At 35.4% G+C, this 21578-nt stretch overlaps 1 protein-coding gene across 1 annotated transcript in view; it reads right to left on the reverse strand.

Annotated features, from left to right (window-relative positions):
- Nucleotides 1-21578, reverse strand: part of SPAG16 (sperm associated antigen 16) — an 850722-nt gene that overhangs the window by 441134 nt on the left and 388010 nt on the right. Inside the window, exon 11 of the mRNA XM_082631278.1 lies at nt 13994-14137. Within this exon, the coding sequence (XP_082487404.1) occupies nt 13994-14137 (144 nt within the window). The remainder of the gene's footprint in view (nt 1-13993; nt 14138-21578) is intronic.

Genomic DNA, 21578 nt, shown 5'->3' on the forward strand with positions numbered 1-21578 from the left:
TTTACAGATGGCCAACGGGCACATGAAAAGAAGCTCAACATCACTAATTATTAGAGAAATGTAAATCAAGACTACAATGAGGTATCACCTAACAGCAGTCAGAATTTCAATCATTAAAAAGTCTACAAATAACAAATTCTGGATAGGGTGTGGAGAAAAGGGAACTCTCCTACACTATTGGTGGGAATGTAAATTGGTGCAGCCACTATGGAAAACCGTATGGAGGTTCCTTAAAAAACTAAAAATAGAGTTGTGATATTATCCAACAATCCCACTTCTGGACATATATCCAGAGAAAACTCTAATTTGTAAAGATACATGTACCCCAATGTTCACAGCAGCACTATTTACAATAGCCAAGACATGGAAGCAACCTAAATGTCCATCAGCATGTGAACAGATAAAGATGGTGAGATATATATCTATATCTATATATCTATATATCTATATATCTATATATCTATATATAGATATATAGATATATAATGGAATACTACACAGCCCTAAAAAAGAATGAAATAATGTCATTTGCAGCAACATGGATGACTTAGAGATTATCATATAAGTGAAGTGAGTCAGAAGAGAAATACAAATCCCATATGATATCATTTTTATGTGGAATCTAAAATATATTACAAATGAACTATTTACAAAAAAGAAACAGATTCACAGACCTAGAAAACAAATGTTACCAAAGGGGAAGGGGGTAGGGGAGGGATAAATTAGGAGTTTGGGATTAGCAGATACAAATTACTATATATAAAATAAACAACAAGGTCCTGCTATATAGCATAGGGAACTCTATCCAATATCCTGTAATGGAAAAGAATATGCAAAAGAACATGTGTATAATCATGTTGTTGTATACCAGAAACTAACACAACATACCAGTAAATCAACTATACTTCAATAAAAAAAATGAAGAAAGGGACATCACTACCAAATTTACAGAATTAAAAATGATGATACAGGAAGCTATGAACAACATTGCAATAAATATGGTAACAATATGGCAACAAATTAGATAATCTAGGTGAAATGAAAAAAAAATCCTCTAATTGAATTAGTAATAAAAATTATTCCACAAAGAAAAGGCTAGAACCAGATGGCTTCACTGATGAATCTTGCCAAATATTTAAAGAATTAACACTAATCTTTTATAAATTCTTCCAAAAAATATAAGAGGGAAACTTCCCAACTCATTCAGTGAAGCCAGTATTGCAGTGATTCCCAAACCAGACAAACACACCACAAGAAAACTATAATCTATATTTCTTGTGAATATACATGCAAACATCCTCAACAAAAACTAGCAAACTGAATCCAGCAACATATTAAAAGGGTTTCCAAAAAGCCAAGAAATAACAACTGTTGGGGATGATATGGAGAAAAAGGAAACCTCATACACTGTCAGAGGGAATGTAAATTTGTGCAGCCACTATGGAAAACAATATGAGGATTCCTCAAAAATTTAAGAGTAGAACTACCATATGATCCAGCTATTCCACTTTTGAGTATTTATCTGAAGAATATGAAAACATTAACTCAAAAAGATATATTCACCCCTATTTTCATTGCAGCATTATTTATAATAGCCAAGGTATGGAAACAACCTAAGTGTCCACTGATGGGATGAATGGGTAAGGAAGATGTGGTATATACATACAATGGAACTCTTCTCAGCCATAAAAATGTGACGTCTTGCCATTTGAGGCAACATGGATGGACCTTCAGGGTATTATGCTAAGTGAAATAAGACAGAGAAATACCATATCATTTTACTTGTATGTGGCATACTAAATAAACAAATTAAATAAATAAACTAAACAAAAACAAAAACAAACATATAGATACAGAACAGAGTAGTGTTACCAGAGGGGAAGAGGAGTGAAGGAAGGGTGAGACAGGTAAAGGGGTCAACTGTTGACGGATGAAAACAACTTTTGTTGGTGAGCACACTGTAGAGTATACAGAAGTCAAAATATAATTTGTACACATGAAGCTTATATAATGTTATAAACCATTTTTTTTAAAAGGCGTATATACCATGACCAACTAGTATTTATTCCAGGAATGGAAAGTTGATTCAACATACAAATGTCAATCAGTGTAAAACGCTATACTGATAAAATGCAGGACAAAAATTATATAGTCATTTCAATAGTGGCAGAAAAAAACATTTAATGAAATCCAATACGCTCTTGTAAGAAAAACACTCAACAAATTGGGAATAGAAGGGAACCTCCTCAACCTGACAAATACATCTACAAAAAATTCACAGCTAATATACTTAGTGATGAAAGATGGAAAAGTTTCCCCCTAAGATCAGAAATAAGACAAAGACATCTCCTCTTACCATGCATATTCAACATTGTTCTAGAGGCTTTAGGTGAATAATTAGATAAGAAAAAGAAGTAAAAGGTATCTATACTGGAAAAGGAACACTATCCTCACAGATAACATGCCAAGATAAAATATAGGGAATATTCTAAGAAATCTACTAAAATATTAAAATTAATAAATGAGATATTGCATACTGCTACAAGATCAATATACAATAATCAACTGTATTTCTGTACCTTAGGACTGAACAATCTGAAAATTAAATTAAGAAAACATTTTCACTTACAATAGCATCAAAAAGATTAAAATACTTAGGAATAAATTTAATAGTAGTATAAGATATGTGTATTTTCTTTTTGCTGCTGTAACGAATTACTACAAATAGTGGAAATAAAATAACATGAATTTATTATTTTCTAATTCTGGAGGCCAAAATTCTGGAACAAGTGTCATTGGGCTGAAGTCAAGATATCAAAAGGGCTGTTTCTTTCTGGCGTCTCGAGGTGAGCAGCTCTTTCTCACAACACATGGCATCACGTTGCTCTTTCTCTGACCCTTCTGCCTTCCTCTTTCACATTTCAAGGAGCCTTGTGATTACACTGGACCCTCCTGGATAATCCAGGATAATCTTTTTAAAGTCAGCTGATTATCTTAATTCCATCTGCAATTTTAATTCCACCTTGTTATTTAACACATTTACAGATTCTGCAGCATCTTGTCCAGCTTTTTTTCATGCTTTCAATTTTTTGTCATTTTTGAAAACCTGACATTTTAAATAGTACAGTGTGGAAAGTCTATAAATGAGATTTCCTCCTCTCCAGGGTTTGTTGTTGTTCCTGTTTGTTGTTGCTGTTTTTAGTGATTTTCCTGAAGTAATTCAATAAAGTCTATATTCTTTGTTGTGTGGGGTCAGAGAAGTCTGCCTGTTTTGTTAATGATTAAACAGGTGATGTTTAAATGCCTTGAACGAATGAGTCATCCAGTCTTTGTTGACTGGCTCTGTTGGGGCACATGTTCAACACTCTGGAAATTCACAACTCTGCTTACTTAGCCTTTACTTCCTGCTTGAGCTGAACTTCACAGCTCAGTCAGCTATGAGAGATTAGACCCTTCTCAAATCTTTCCTGAGCATGCCCTCCAAATGCATGTGCCCGTTGATATTCCTAGGAACATGATAGTGTTTCAATGCTCCCTGTGGACATTTAATTATCTAGGTTTTCTGTTTAAGAATTTTGCTTAACTTCTTGTTTACCTAACTGTTATTGTTACTGCAGGCAGCTGCAATATTAAACATGTACTGCTGATTGTTTGCTACAAATGCCCTGGAAAATAGTCCATTCATACAAAGTAAGCCCTGACTCAGATCAAATAAAAACAGGCCCTGCAAATAGGGTTTTCCAGGGGGCTTCTTGGAAGCTCAGATAGTGACATTTCTCTGAGAATGGGGCTTTGTGGAGCTTTCCAAACTTGTTCTGCTCTGCTACTTGCTACCATGGTCGTGAAGCAGTTGGTTTTCAAGACTACTGCAGAGTTGGGGAAAGAAAGGGAAGTGGATGGGGCAAGTTAAAACATGAAAAAGGTCACATTCTTACTCAGATGCAGTAATTTTTTAAAAATAAATGATCCTTTAATTGGTCCATGCTTGGTTAATTTCTAGAGTTCTGAAAAAGTTGATTGTGACAATTTTTGCCAGTGTTCTCTCTGCTTTTATGAAGGAGGGATTTTTGAAGTTCTTCCCTAATGATTGGACTTTTGAAATTTATCCTCAGTATAATATTATTCAGAGAAGATTTTATATTTTAGGGTTTTTATGTCAAATGAAGGACTAATATTAGGTTTTAAGTTCCTATGATAAAGTGATCTCAGTGGTAACAAGTGGTGCATGTGTGTATGCATGTGTATGTTTGTGAGTATATACGTATAATCACATGATACTACCAAGAGTATGAGAGAAAGTGGTCATATTCCTGGTCTATTATCTCCTACTCTGTTCATTTTAATTAAATATTTATTGATTCCCTATAATGTTTCAATTGATAAGCTATGTCCCAAGGATACAGAGATGAATAAGATACAGACCCTGCCTTAAATAAGCTTATAGTACTCCTCAGATTTTTTTTTTCTTGCTAGAAAGAGAGAGACAGGCCAATAGACCTGGAGACAATATTGGTTTCAGAGGAAACCAGATCTCGACTAGAATCTGCCAAACAACATCAACAGTGCTACTTTTACCAAATGCTTACTCTGAGCCCAGGGCTGCTAAATGTTTTAGATAGATTTTCTCATGCGTTCTTCATGAAAAGCTTATAAGTAGGTAATCCCCATTTTCAAATGAGCAACTGAGGCTCTCAGAGATTAAATAAAATGACCTTCCTGGTTCTTTGTCACACTGACACATGAAAACAAGGCTGACTTTAGAAGGTGCTTCTTATATGTAGAACCAGATTCTGCCACTTGCCCGAGGACAGCCCTTAGGCAGTCTCTCCAAGTTTGCACTGAGTTGTGAGACTATGGGAAATTTTTATTTTCTTAAAACTTTTCTCTATGGTGATCATGTATTACTTTTAGAATTAGACCAGGAAAACATTTAAAGAAGTATGCTGTTATGCTTAGCCTCTTCACATACAGGTGACAAACTATATTAAGAACTATTGGTGGCGCAGTGGTTGAGAATCTGCCTGCTAATCCAGGGGACACGGGTTCGAGCCCTGGTAGGGGAGGATCCCACATGCCGCGGAGCAACTAGGCCCGTGAGCCACAACTACTGAGCCTGCGCATTTGGAGCCTGTGCTCCACAACAAGAGAGGCCGCAATAGTGAGAGGTCCGCACACAACTATGAAGAGTGGCCCCCGCTTGCCACAACTAGAGAAAGCCCTCGCACAGAAACAAAGACGCAACACAGAAAAAAAAAATAATTAATAAACTCCTACTCCCAACATCTCCTTAAAAAAAAAAAATACTGTATCCTCTCTAATAAAATCTTGGGCCCCCCAACTGCATGGAAATAAATCATTTTAAAAAAAGAACTATATTCAGAAGCATAACACACACCTCTTCAAATAATATAAAGTGGAATTTTATTATTTAATAGGTATATCTCAAAATTATCTTGGTAAAAATCTACTGAGGTTTCCGGATTATGAAAGTATTTACCTCTGAAGCTCAGAACATCACAATCTTAGGGAAATGGTACGTCAATCCCTTCATTATCTTTTGAAAATTGAACCCTTGGCTTTATGTTTATAGAAAAACGGTTAACCATGCTTCTATTTTTTAATAACTAAACGATATACCTGTCAGAGAGCTTTCATACTATGGTTTTAGGCACTGTATAAATACATGAACAGGTAGCTTGTACCACAAAGAGAGAATATGAGGGATTTTGTAGAGGCCCATTTACTCACAAATTCATAAATCAGCTTATAAGGGTAGAAGTTATGTTTAACAGGATGCTGTCAGCTCTGTTTCTGTCTCAGGCAGTGAGATCAGGAAAAAAAATGCAGCATTGTGAAATTGTTTAAACCACTAATCCCAACTACTTTCATTTTATAGAGATATCTGGGAAGATACATGCCATTTCACATAATAAGCTGTGGTCATATCAAAGAAAATGCAACCTCAAGTACCCGAGAACTGGACATTGTATTTACATTCAAAACCATGTTACTGTCATTGAGCAGTCCTCCTTTATTAGGTAAAGACCAAATGATGTATTATTAAGGTAGTGTAGTATACATTTTGATATACAACTCTGTTTCATTTGCCCAAAGCTAGTCTAAATGGGCCAACAATAATAATACGTGACTGTAGACAGAGCAGGTCAAACATTACATGCTTTACTTTCCTCAAAAACAACAAAAATATTTTATTTTTAAATGCTTTCAATTGAAATACTTTTAATTTCAAAAAGTATTTTTTTGGTGTTTCTAGCCAATTATTTTCCTTCTAGAACCTAAAAAAAAAAAAAGGAAATATGCAGAATACTTTCTCTCTTCTGTAAAAGCAAAATGCGATGAGCTTCTTGGTACAATTTTTAAAGAGACACATTTTTAAGGGCTAAGGACAGATGAGTAACATACATCTTTTTGCATTAATTATATTTGTTTTTCAGTTTATAAATGATTTTATTTTTAACTTGGTAAGACCTTCAGACATGATCCTCAAATATTTCATGGTTTGAGAGCATTCTTCTAATTCTAGCTTGGTGTAACCCAGACATCACAATATAGTCTTTCCTTCCTAACCCACTGTGTTTAAGGCTACCAGTTTTATAAAAATTTCTGATCTAAGTTCTCAACATACCTATCAATGAATAAAAAATAATAATAGGTAACATTTCTTGAGCATATAGTTGCCAGGCAACAGAACTTGTGTTTTTCATATATGATAGAATTTAGCCTTCATAATTAACCCACAAAGTAGATATCATTATTATAGCCATTTTGCAGACAAGAAAACTGACAGGACTAGCAAAGGTGAAGGTAGGATTCTAATTTGGGCAACCTGAAACTCTGATTCCATGTCTTAGCAGTTTAGAGCATGACGTCTACCTTGCACAGGATTATGCTTAAGGTTCCTGTTTTTTGGCATTGTACATTTCATTCTTTCAACAGTGCAAAGGCAGCACCAATACACATTCTCTGCATTGCTCCACCCCTTCATCATTTTCAGCAACCAATGAATCACTTTCAACAGCTAGTTCATCAGTCTACCCAGTAAATGCAAAGGGTGTTTTACCTTACCGCTGTATGTTCGCCATCTAGTGGTAAATATGTAATAATAGATGGTTGTACAGTGATTAGTTACCCATGTCATTCCTAAAAAAGTGTCTTGATTCAAAAATTCTACTAAGGAACTTAAAAACTTAGATGTAATCAAAACCAATTGTACTGTAAACAATAGATGACAATGATTTAGTTATGTGTATAGTGTTATTTTAAGAGAATACAGCCTTTGCAGTAAGAGTTTTAAATTGCCTTCAATTGGTAGAGTCTGTATAATATTTGTATAAGTGTTTATAGTTAAAAGTTTTCCACATACATTTTACTTGTTAACTTATGTTAGAAAATTTCAGTGTTGAAAATATTTTAATAAAATATAACCATTATCATTAAGAAAAAGAAAAAAATGTGGCTAACCTTTATTGAGAATAAATACCAACTGGACAAGTAACAATGCTTGCATAGCTACTGAAGGCTCACACAAAGAGGCTTTGCTTCTATTTGGATTTTAGGCATTTTTGCCTAAATTTGTTTGGTTTTATGTTCCCCACTTTGCTCTATTACCCGTGATTACCCATTCCTCGTTTGACCCATCCGACTCCATGGCATCCAGATTCTACACTCACCTGCCAGACCTTCTTAGTTCCCAGCTGTTCCAAAATCCATTCTCCTTGTCAATTCCAACACATGGGGCTTACTAATATTTGCAAACATCTGTGTCTTAAGTATAGATGCTAGATTTTTACCCAACAATTTTAAAGTAACTTTGAATGTTAATTATTAGTATAATTTATAATATGATGTCCTCATAGTTTGATCACTTATATATTCCACGTTTTTCAAGTACAAATCTTACTTGGTTATTGTATACCGCTCTTTTTAAACATACAACTGAATTCCATTTTCTGCATTCTTTTTAAAAGTTTTGCATCTATAATTGTGAAAAGGGCCTAGAGTTGTGGAGGGGGTACTACACTTGCCCAATTTAAAATTATGTTTATATTATGTTTGTGAAACCAGTAATAAAATTTTATTTTTTTCTTGTCCTCAGAAAATTCAATGAACCTAAAAATTAACTAATTTATCTTCTTTTTTTAAATAAAGTTTTTAAAACTCACTCATAAAACTTCAGAAGATGGGAATGAAAAGCAGAACTTCTAGAACTCAGTTTCTTCCACTGTTATTAATCTAGTCTGGGTTTCTGCTCCATCTTGATTCAATATTGGTGATGCTTATTTTCATAGAAATCTATTATTTTATCAAGAATTCCAAACATATATTTTTCATCTCTGTATTTGTGGTTTTAACTCTTTCCAAATTGCTAAGGTTAATATTTCTGTTTCCTACATGTATTTTTTCTTTTTTTGAGTTATCTACTTACGTCAATATTATATTCCTTATTTTATTATTTTTTCTTGAAAAAAAACTTTTGGATTAATATAAATGTACTCTTTTTATTCTAATTCATTCATTTCTACTTTTCACTTATCCATTCTTTGCTTTTCTATATTTGTTGACCAGTTGTACTTTTTAATTTAAATTCATAATTCACTTATTTTCTTTTTTTTTCATTTAAAAATAAAACTGTCAAAGTGATGAATTTTACTCTGAACACAGTTCTGGTTACATCTCGTAAGCTTGATAAGTATTGTGTTTGGGACTGTTTATCAACTAGGTAATAACCATTTATAGTTCTCTGACCCAATATTCATTTATTTACTTTTTAATAATTCAGATTTTATTATATTTTAGTTATTGATTTATTTTCTTTTACTATTGAATCTTGATCACAAACTTTAGTTTGTATATTTGTTATTCTGAAGAATTCATTTATGTTAAATTTGTGGTTTAAGACTTATATATTTTTAAAAACCTAACAACGAATGATTTCAAAGAATCTACAATCTCTCTTCATAAAGTATAAAGTTCAATATATAATACTAAATACACTTGCTATTTTATTAATTTCTCTAATTCCACTGTAACTTTGTTTACTTCACATATTAAAAACTGATATCCTTTGAAGTCTTTGACTCTGATAACTATACTTTTGCCAGAATCTTCTTTTATTTATGAGCTTTGTTTTATATATTTCAACATCATATTATCTGATCCTCAAGTGATATTTAGTTACCCTCCCAGTTTAACTTCTTTCTGTTAGTCCTCATTTTCCTGATATTAATATTATTATGCCTGTTGTGTTTGTCATTTATGTATTGAAGATGCCCGTTATGACAAGGGAAATAAGACGACTAAGACTGATTTGGGTCACTAAGTGTATATACCATTGTCATGTCAAGTGGGTTTGACCCCCAAAAGAGATCTGAATTATGTCACTGTGGCAGGAGACACAGTGGCTTGAATGTCATAGTAATCAGGAATACATACACCTGGAAGTTATAGAAAATACTCAACTAGGAACAATTGCAATTTTAAAAAAAGTAAAGAAAATGTAGGAGTTTATTTTTCTATGTGAAGAGCAGAGGAATTAGGCAGGTGTCACATTATAATGTGACATCTGCCTGGACCTCATCCAAGGGAGCAGAATCAAGCTAATCACAAAGATGTGCTCTGAGGAAGACTATGACTGCATTTATTAATCAAAGATCCAACTACAGATTAAAGTGTCATATTTGAATCAAATTTACTTTATGTTTGATTCTTTGATTATAGATGAGTATATAAATAGGAAAGATATTATCTTTAACAATAAATTATTTTTTTACTAACCAAATTATCTAAGTAAAAATAAAAATCAAATATCACAAATTTAAATTCAGAAACAACTTTTAAGGCATAAATATTATGTATGTATATATATGCATATATCATATATATTATAGTCCATAATGTATGGTCTTCAGTGTTGATTTACATACAGTAAGCATTATAAAATGTCTGAGGCCTGAAATATAAACTCCTTCAGAACCGATCTCTACCCCAAATAAAAAAGAGCTTTTTTGTTGTTGTTTCTAATAATCATTTATTATTTTCACCAATTCTACAAATGGAACACTTGCTATTCATTATCTCTTACTTAAAACACATATAGCTAAATGCATTTTCTCCCATTATTTTTATCCCACATGCATTAGAAAAAAGGAGTGTGGCTACATTTTACTAAAATTCTGCCAAAGAAAGTACTGAATGTAAATTCATACTATGAGTGAATAATGATGTATTTCACCTCATTTTAATTTCAGTAATTGACTGGGAAAACAGGAAGATCTATTAAAAGGACCATGTGCTGGTCAAACACTAATGAGAAAATTTCAGAGTCATGGGTTGTCATGGTGACAGGGTATTATAGAAATCTGATTAGTATGCCCAGCAGCTACGGAAGTGATAGGCTACACTTCTAATTGTGTTGTCTCTGCTTGCAAGATGGGCTTTATGTTTCTGAGACATGAGAGGCATTGCAGATTTGTTTATCCACATACCAGATACAGAACGCATTACATGTTCAAAAATAAAATTCAAACATTTAGCACCAAAGATGAAATATTTTAAAAACATTTTCAAAAATTAAAATTAAAAAATTAGTTTACTCTTCTCATTAACACACAAATTTCTGAACAATTTAGTTATTTTTATTTCAATCTAATTTCATTGACATTCATACTAAGGATAAGACAAAGATGGTTTAAAAAAAAAAGTTTAGTGAAAACAAAAAAATAAATAAATCAGTAAGGTCCTCCTAAGACCAAAATTTCCCAATGGAATGGTTGAGAAGTTGCACTACGGACTATGCATCTCCAAGAGTAGTTAGACCAGAGACTGTTAGATAGAGCCGGATACAGCCAGATGCTTAACAAATGTTAAGCATAATGTTGAATAAGAGAAGATAGTTGGGATTAGGGATAGCAGCTGACCACAAGCACTGTGGGCAGAACTTCCTGCCACCAGAATAATGTATAGGTATGTATAACAATGTTTTTTCTTCTGTGCCCCTGTTCTATTGGTACAAAAATTCAGTGAATCCTGAAAATTACAGGGCTCAATGCCTTCAGTTCTGCTTTGTTTTCTTTAATCTCTTGAGTATCACTGAAATTTTTAAAAAATTGATCACTGCCTCCTGATCCTTTTTGGTAGAAAACTTAATTCTAAAAGGAAAACATGCAAGATTAACAGAGGCAAAGTAAACATTGATATGCATTATTGAAATTCATGTGCGTTTTCAGAGCTTATGAATACAAGGAGCATTTCTAATGCTTGTCCTGGGAAGATTATTACTCTTTTAAAATGCATCAGTATGTGGACTAAGTTTTACATGTACTAAATATCAAAAGCAATCAATCTAAAGTCAATATAAAAGGAAATAAAAGGAATCCAAATCGGAAAAGAAGAAGTAAAGATGTCACTGTTTGCAGATGACATGATACTATACATAGAGAATCCTAAAGATGTTACCAGAAAACTACCAGAGCTAATCAATGAATTTGGTAAAGTAGCAGGATACAAAATTAATGCACAGAAATCTCTGGCATTCCTATACACTAAGGATGAAAAATCTGAAAGTGAAATAAAGAAAACACTCCCATTTAACATTGCAACAAAAAGAATAAAATATCTAGGAATAAACCTACCTAAGGAGACAAAAGACCTGTATGCAGAAAATTATAAGACACTGATGAAAGAAATTAAAGATGACACAAATAGATGGAGAGATATACCATGTTCTTGGATTGGAAGAATCAACATTGTGAAAATGACTATAGTACCCAAAGCAATCTACAGATTCAATGCAATCCCTATCAAACTACCACTGGCATTTTTCACCCAACTAGAACAAAAAATTTCACAATTTGTATGGAAACACAAAAGGCCCCGAAGAGCCAAAGCAATCTTGAGAACGAAAAACGGAGCTGGAGGAATCAGGCTCCCTGACTTCAGACTATACTAAAATCTACAGTAATCAAGACAGTACGGTACTGGCACAAAAACAGAAAGATAGATCAATGGAACAGGATAGAAAGCCCAGAGATAAACCCACGCACATATGGTCACCCTATCTTTGATAAAAGAGGCAGGAATGTACAGTGGAGAAAGGACAGCCTCTTCAATAAGTGGTGCTGGGAAAACTGGACAGGGCCATGTAAAAGTATGAGATTAGATCACTCCCTAACACCATACACAAAAATAAGCTCAAAATGGATTAAAGACCTAAATGTAAGGCCAGAAACTATCAAACTCTTAGAGGAAAACATATGCAGAACACACTATTACATAAATCACAGCAAGATCCTTTTTGACCCACCTCCTAGAGAAATGGAAATAAAAACAAAAATAAACAAATGGGACCTAATGAAACTTAAAAGCTTTTGCACAGCAAAGGAAACCATAAACAAGACCAAAAGACAACACTCAGAATGGGAGAAAATATTTGCAAATGAAGCAACTGACAAAGGATTAATCTCCAAAATTTATAAGCACACATGCAGCTCAATAACAAAAAAACAAACAACCCAATCCAAAAATGGGCAGAAGACCTAAATAGACATTTCTCCAAAGAAGATATACAGATTGCCAACAAACACATGAAAGAATGCTCAACATCGTTGAACATTAGAGAAATGCAAATCAAAACTACAATGAGATATCATCTCACACCAGTCAGAATAGCCATCATCAAAAAATCTAGAAACAATAAATGCTGGAGAGGGTGTGGAGAAAAGGGAACACTCTTGCACTGCTGGTGGGAATGTGAATTGGTACAGCCACTATGGAGAACAGTATGGAGGTTCCTTAAAAAACTACAAATAGAACTACCATATGACCCAGCAATCCCACTACTGGGCATATTCCCTGAGAAAACCATAATTCAAAAAGAGTCATGTACCAAAATATTCATTGCAGCTCTATCTGCAATAGCTTGGAGATGGAAACAACCTAAGTGTCCATCATAGGATGAATGGATAAAGAAGATGTGGCACATATATACAATGGAATATTACTCAGCCATAAAAAGAAATGAAATTGAGCTATTTGTAATGAGGTGGATAGACCTAGAGTCTGTCTACAGAATGAAGTAAGTCAGAAAGAGAAAGACAAATACCGTATGCTAACACATATATATGGAATTTAAGAAAAAAAAATGCCATGAAGAACCTAGAGGTAAAACAGGAATAAAGACCCAGACCTACTTGAGAATGGACTTGAGGATATGGGGAGGGGGAAGGGTAAGCTGTGACAAAGCAAAAGAGAGGCATGGACATATATACACTACCAAACGTAAGGTAGATAGTTAGTGGGAAGCAGCTGCATAACACAGGGAGATCAGCTTGGTGCTTTGTGACCACCTAGAGGAGTGGGATAGGGAGGGTGGGAAGGAGGGAGATGCAAGAGGGAAGGGATATGGGAACAGATGTATATGTATAACTGATTTACTTTGCTATAAAGCAGAAACTAACAAAAAATTAAAATAAAAAAAAATAAAGTCAATATAAGGAAAGCCAAAGGAACATTTATCTACACATTTCAAAATTCAGTGGAAGAGGTGGGGTTGCAGAGAGAAAAGTGGCAGTACAAAGTTGCAAGTTTCATTTATACAAGATGAGTGAGTCCTAGAGATCTACTGTACAGCACAGAGCCTACAGCAAATGATACTTACTGAATACTTAAAAAATTGCTAAGAAGGTAGATCTTACGTTAAGTGCTTTTATAATGATGATGATGATAAAATAAAGTGGATGGGAAGAAACTTTTGGAGATGATAGATATGTTTATGGTATAGATTGTAGTGATGATTTCAAGGATGTATACTTAACTCCAAACTTATCAGGTCGTATATATTAAATATGTACACCTATTCATACTTCAATAAAGTGGTTTAAGAAAAAAAAAAAAGCCAGCAGAGTGAAGACACAGAGTAATAAACAAATGTATTCCTGGAGAGATCAGGCTGGCTCTGGGAGTTGTGTTTACTGACCTGGGATGGAAGCAGCAATCCGAAAGCCAGTCAGTGTGGCCCAATCCTGTGAGAAGCACATTGCCTTTGGGGAGCCCCACCACCTTCCAGACGCGGTCTTCCCCACAGGAGATGAGGATGTCTTTGCGGGGGTGCGTGATGATACTACACGGGGAAAGAGAAGAAAAGGTACTTATGGGGAGATAACAGTGAATGATTTCATACTGGGAACAAATGAAATGGCAGGGATTATCCATTTCAGCCAGGCAGGACAGCTTACTCAGAATGCTGGCTCAGAAGCCAGAAGAGCCAGGTTCGACGTCCTGGCTATAGCTCTAGCTTATGGCTTCTTGAATGCCATCAATCTAATTAACTTCACTGGATCTCAGATTCCTCATTTGAAAAATGGGATGGTTGATTTAGGTGAATGCTCATGTCTAATTCTGGTTTGAAACAATAATTCTGTTTTTTTCTTTAAGGGAGGAAAAGTTATGCCAATGAAAATTTGGTTTTAGGATATTTGGACCAGTAGCCATGCTTATTATATAAAAGCAAACTTCTTTTCAGACTATAGTATATCTTAAGTCAGGCATTATCCAGGAAAAGATCATGAATCATAACCACATTATCATAGTTCTATAATAAATTCTATAAGCGAAACATTAACTCCATGGTCTACTATCTACACAAAGAAAAGGAGCTCAAATTCTTCATTAATATGTCACTTAACTTTGCTTCAGTCAATGCACAGTACACAAATTACAGTAATGAATTCAGGATGCAAAAGACAATTCCCACTCTATAAAGGCATAGAGGGAATTGAGAAAGAAGTATGTAAAATTAATGATTAACACATTAAGCAGTATTATTTGAACCAGACTATGATCATTGTGGCTGTTTATTTATTTATTGAAGCTAATCCATTCTAAAATCAACAGTCTAAAAGGTTAATGCCTGATATTTTATCTATGGCAACGCTTTAATCTTATTTATATAGTGTTTCATCTATGCCTTACAACATAATGGGAACGAATGTGCTGAATGTTAAGCACCTATTAAAATACCAGCCTAAATATTAGCAACAAATGGTTCAGTTTCAACATAGCCATCTCAAATCAAAGACATAATGCATTTACTTGCCTATATAGTGAAGTGAAACAAATAATGACTTAAATAATGACTTAAACAAATAATGACTTTAAAAATAAGAATTACACATTCATTTCTCCCACAGTCCATTCTATGAATGGCATTGTTCCCTTCTTCTGCAAAAAAGACTTTAGGAAATCAATTTCCCAAAGAAATCATGGTCTGGGTCCATACCTACATGAGTAACTCCACGGCTTACATGAGAGCAAAACTTTTCTCCTTATGGATCCCTTCCAATAACACCATTAAATCCCAGAATTTTGAGCTGAAAAATCATGTCCTTCCATTAGACCTATCCACTTTTGGAAATCTGCTGGGGTCAGTGTTGGAAGTATTCAACTCACAGGCATGTGACTACTATGAGCAGGGCCTTCTTTCTAGTGAAACAGTTTCCCTTTTCTCTAACACTTTGCTGCTCAAAATAAACATAGCAGAAGGGAAATTATTCATTTTGTAATTCATCATAATGGTGGTTTGTGACTTTCAGAAGGCCAATTCAGGAAAGGAATTTATTACAGCTCAAACTGGGAAGAGGATACATTTATAGAACTTAATTAGAAGAAAAATATGATGAGAGGTAAAAAATGTCAGATTGAAATGAATTCTATATTCAAACACACATAAGAAGGCAAACCAAATCCTTGAAGCTACTGAGTATGATGTATGTTAGCTCACAGCTTTCCGGGCAGACACATGCACACTTGACTAGATGATAAATTACCCTCTTTACGTGAAGATAACTAAAATCATTGATGTCTTTACAAACTTTGAAAGGTATGTTTCCAAAATGACTTTTGTGGGGGAAGCTATTTGTAGAAGTTAAGGAAAAAAAGATAAACACAAACCTATTGGTGGTTAATCAGTTTTGGAAGTGTTTTTCCAGACTCTTCTGAACCCTTCTCCTTTGAGGGACCCTCCATAACACCTGAACTTCCCGAGAACTGATCCCACTAATCACACTCTCAGGTTTCTCCATGCATATATTTCTTTCCTAACATTACATATGACTTTTTTTCCTAATTATTCTGGACCAGTTTCAGTCAAACACTGGTATTTTGTTCTTTAAAAAGTATAATTTGGGCTTCCCTGGTGGCGCAGTGGTTGGGAGTCCGCCTGCTGATGCAGGGGACACGGGTTTGTGCACCGGTCCGAGAGCATCCCACGTGCCATGGAGTGGCTGGGCCCATGGGCCATGGCCACTGAGCCTGCGCGTCCGGAGCCTGTGCTCCGCCACGGGAGAGGCCACAACAGTGAGAGGCCCACGTACCACACACAAAAAAAGTATAATTTACATCATCTATGAAATTGTCTTTAAGTGATTAGAAATATTTCCAGCGTGTACAGAAGGGAATTTAATGCTCTCGTAAGAATCAATTAACAAGTACTTGTTATTGAGTTAGTCACAGAATAAGTGCACCAGCAAAGACTGGGTCATAGTGATAAAGATCCCCAATCAGGAGTTGCAGATTCTGATTCCGATCATTCCCTGTGGGAGATGATCAAGATGGAGAACACAGGTCAGGGGCCACGGACCAGAAATATTCCCCCAGATACAGAAGTTTAGTGAAGTTGAGTGTCATTATCAACTCCATAATGAGGCACTGGTGTCTGAAATCCTCCTCCTTCTCTCCATTATCAATTAACAATAATAATATCCAACATTGTTTGAAAACTAAATGTGCACCAGAATTTGTACTAAATCCTTAATTCTCACAGCAAGTAGAAAGAAAGCTCACGAGGGCAAGGGTTTATGTCTGTCTGTTTGTTGTGTACTTGCTGTATACTCACCCCCAACAGTGGCTGGGATATATTAGCTATTCAGTACATACTTGTCATATGTCTGACGGGGGGACTGACTTCAGTACAGTTAGTTTTATTATATTATGACTAAGTAAACAGAGGTTGAGATATTATGTAAATTGCTCAAGTTTGATAATAGGTGGAGGCTGACTTTGAATCCAGGATGCTCTGAATTTGAGGATCATGAATTTAGATATTTTTACTTAGTGTCAGTCTTTCATAGTTTATTATTTATATGTGTGTACTGTAAATATTAATAATTCTCGTAACAGAGATGGGAGATATCATTTCCAGTAAATGTTTAAAGTCATTTAGTCATTATTAAGTCCTGAGTTAAAGAACACATCTAGGAATTTTCAGTGTATATATCAGAGCTGGGTACCACCTGACATAATAGTCTTAAAAAGACGACCCCACTCTTTACAATAAAATGCTCTGGTCCTGTAAGAGAAACCAGGTGAGTAGCATCCCTCGTACATTCTGATCTACAAAGGCTTTTGTGCTAATATACTACATGTTGCACTTAATAAAGTCATTAATTTGTTCTCTTGTGCTAATATTATGAGTCTTGTATTATTCTTTATGTTATCAGAGGGCATTAATATTTTATTCACCTATTTTCATATAGCACGCTTCAAAGAATAAATAAATATTCTCTTTAAAGAATAGATAAAGCATAAATGTAGAAGGATATTTAATAAACATTGATTCCATGGGCTTTTAATTCATTGAGAATTTTCCCAGTATATTCAGGCCTCAACTTCCATCATTCTATTTATCTCTAAATCAGTCTTTTAAAGAAGTTGAAAAATGGGAGAAATAACTAACAATTTATAGGAGTCAGTTCCTGATCTCCAAATGGCATACATTAACTCATTTAATAGTCATAATGCCCCGATGAGTTAGGTCCATTATTACTCCTATTTTGCAGATAGGGAAACTGGGGCACAGAGAGGTTAAATGATCTACTCAAGGTCACAAAGCCAGGAAGTGGCAGAGGGAGGACAGGAGTTTGAGAAGACTGTCTCCAGAGTCCATCTCTCTCTGGCAAGTGAGCTCAGAGCCTCATCCCTTTCCTTGTTTTAGATAACATTGGAGAAGAAGCCAAGCTGAAGATTGTCTAATTTTTATCTAGGGAATTTATTGAGATGCATCTTGAAATTCAAAAGCACTGATAATTTTTTTTGTCATTTTTCTAATGATGTGTGAAAAGGTTTTAACTATTGTCACTTATTTTCTGGAAGTTGGGCAATGGTTGGGTTCAGAGTGGTGGAGAAATAGATCAAAGTTGATTGGAAAAAAATGTACTTATGATCTAAAGCTGAGGTTGGCCAACGTTTTCTTAAAGGGCCAGAGAGTAAATATTTTAGGCTTATAGACCATATGGTCTCTGCCATAACTACGTAACTCTCCTTTTCACAAATAAGGAGGGAATACTAAAACTGACCCATAAGGGTATTGTGCTGTGAGGATAAGTTGGTATATGTAAAGCAGTTGGAACAACATCTAAGCATGGTCAGCTTTCCATAAATATTAGCTATTATTATTATTATTGAACATTATTGCACTTCATTGTAACCTGGCCCTTCAGGTAAACTTCTATAATCTACACATGTCTCTTTTAAAGATCACAGGTAGTAAATTTAGTCCTTAAAATGGTAAATATTTATAGAAAAATGATGTTTCCATGTGGTTTTGATAGACATCAGACATTGCTGTACTTTATTTGATGTTAAATCCTCTGACAAAAATGTAGGACCCACACATAATACTTTCACACATGAACATAAGGAAGCTTTGTGGTGGTCTCTTTCATAATGTGGTTTTTATTGCGGGAAACAGTGGACAATATGTACACATTGACCCCTCTCCCTGCCTTCATGTACACAGGCAGCATCAAGTAGTTGCTGGTCACTGGGGATGGGCTCTGCGAGGCCCTGGGCATACTGAGATGAAGACAACACAGTTCCTCTCCTCAAGTTCTGTCCACAAATAGGTATGCCTCTTCTAACTAATCATAAAATGATTTTCCTTCTCAAAGATGTCTTCCCGAAGTTCTAATTAATAAGAATGAGTTCTTGGTTAATATCTTCCTGGCACCTGCCCTAAGTGCCACAAAGTCATTTTACTTTAAACTTTGAATATAACCTTTCTGCTTCCCTTTAACTTACTATTAATTATAATTGCAAGATTCAAAGACAAAGGCCCTGTCACCTCATTCCTAAGTTAATAAGCCTGTGACTAGGGTGAAAATAGTACAGGAAAACATCTGAAGGATTCATAAAAGGAAACTGTGGGTGAATGCTAGTCCTGCTTCTTAATCAAGTCATGTCCTGATGAAGCATCCATAAAATGTTTTGTTAAACAATATACCAGGCATGTTACATAAAATATTACGTTCTATCAGAGATTTTCTTTTATAATAGGACACATCCCTTATAATAGACCACGTGATATACACTTCAGAAGCTCTCCTCTCTAACTGAAATTGTTCTTTCCAGTAGTGGCGTTACACAAGGATATTTTGGAGGGAATGTGTGGGGGTGTATGGCGAACACTATTAATTACCCACAGAGTCACTGACATAAGCGCCACTGTTAGATTTTTCAGAGAGAAGAATATTAATCTAAAAAAAGATTGTCACAAGAAAGACTAATTAGATACCCCCGTCTTCACTTTAGGTTATTCAGCATTGTAAATGTTTCCTTCACTTCAGTTCACAGGCTCTAATTATTTCCAACACAGAAGATGCTCAGTAGGTTGAAAATGAATTAATATCAAAATGTGTGCCCTGTGAACAGTGGGTGACCACTATCTACTTGTCCTTAACGATAGCACACAGTCACACGCTGCATATGCTTTTATCCAGCTGACCAGGACAAAAATATACAAAACATCTGTCTGACTACTGCTCAGCTAATAACTGCATCTTATATTTGGGTATGCATCAGGATTTACAAAGCACTCTAACATGCAACTTTTACTCTTTATTTCAACAAATGGATTAAGAGCCTATGATGCAGTATGCAAAACAGACAGGAGCAGCACTCTCAGGGAGCTTATATGTGAACGTGGGGAAGCAAACGGCAACAATCAAATAACTGAACAGACTAGCCTAGCTATGAGAAAACCCAACAAAGTGATATGACAATGATTTGTAGGAGAATGTTATTTTTGTTGTTGCTGTTGTTGCAGAGCACGGGCTCTAGGCACGCGGGCTTCAGTAGTTGTGGCTCGCGGGCTCTAGAGCACAGGCTCAGTAGTTGTGGCGCACGGGCTTCGTTGCTCCACAGCATGTGGGATCTTCCCAGCCCAGGGCTCGAACCCGGGTCCCCTGTGTTGGCAGGCGGATTCGTAACCACTGCACCACCAGGGAAGCCCCGACAATGTTATTTTTGATGAGGTGGTTACCAGAGTCCTCACTGAAGACATGACATTCTAGCCAAGATCAGAATGGCAAGAAGGAAGAAGCAGTTTTAGGACAATTTAGGGGCAGGTAGTTTCAGGCACCGGTGACTGCACCTGCAAAAGTGCTAAGGCTCGGGCTTCCCTGGGGCCGCAGTGGTTGGGAGTCCGCCTGACGATGCAGGGGACACGGGTTCGTGCCCCGGTCCGGGAAGATCCCACATGCAGCGAAGTGGCTGGGCCCGTGAGCCATGGCCGCTGACCCTGCGCGTCCGGAGCCTGTGCTCCGCAGCGGGAGAGACCACAACAGTGAGGGGCCCGCATACCGCAAAAAAAAAAAAAAAAAAGAAAGAAAAAGAAAAAGAAAAAGTGCTAAGGCTCAAAGGAGTTGGTGTATTCAAGGGACAGAAGGAAGGCCAGGGTGACTACAGAGAGAGGCTAGGACTGTGTTGAGGATGGATGAGGAGCAGGTGGAAAGCAAAGACCAGATCATATGGGGCCTCATAGGCTGAGAAAAAGAGACTGGAATTTATCCTAACATCACTGAATAGTTTTAAGTAGGATACCGATATATATGAATGATAATTATTTAAAAGATCTCTCCAGCTCCTGTGTGGAAAATGAGAACGTGGGGAGCAAGAGAAAAACCCAAAACAGTAGCTAGGAGTATACAGTAGTAACTTAGATATAATGGCTTTAGATCCATTTAACACACAGCTCCTCATCATTATGAAAGTATCACTTTAGTATATTAATATTTTTTGCCATTATCCTCAGGAACAGTCAACTCATAGTTCTTTTCACTAATAAAAAATATAAATTATTAAGTGTACTTTAAAAAAGTGCCAAAGTAAAACATAAAACAACTGTGTGCACAAAACAATGAAAAAATCTGTCAAAATAAGATATCAGGTCCCATTCTTTTTCAGAAGTCAGCTAAGAAAATGTGAAAATATGAAATATTAATATTTCCTGGGCACTTTAAGTTTACAAATGTAATATTATAGATTTTATTCAAGACTATATAGGATTTATATTGTCAGGATCTGGAAAGTAGTACCTATCTTTCATTTTTATTAAATAGGTGAGACATTTTCACAGTTTGTGGCATTAGTAATAATGCCCCAGAGGGTAGTTAGTCATAAAGGCTAACAGTTCCTTTTAATTTTTCTTGTCCAGTGTTCTTCCAACCTCGTATGTACAGTAAATTTGGAGTTGGGTAGGGTACCAAATAGTCTTCCCCTTGCCTTGC

This window comes from Mesoplodon mirus (genome assembly GCF_964341445.2).
Source record: "Mesoplodon mirus genome assembly, chromosome: 8".
Taxonomy (NCBI): Eukaryota; Metazoa; Chordata; class Mammalia; order Artiodactyla; family Ziphiidae; genus Mesoplodon; species Mesoplodon mirus.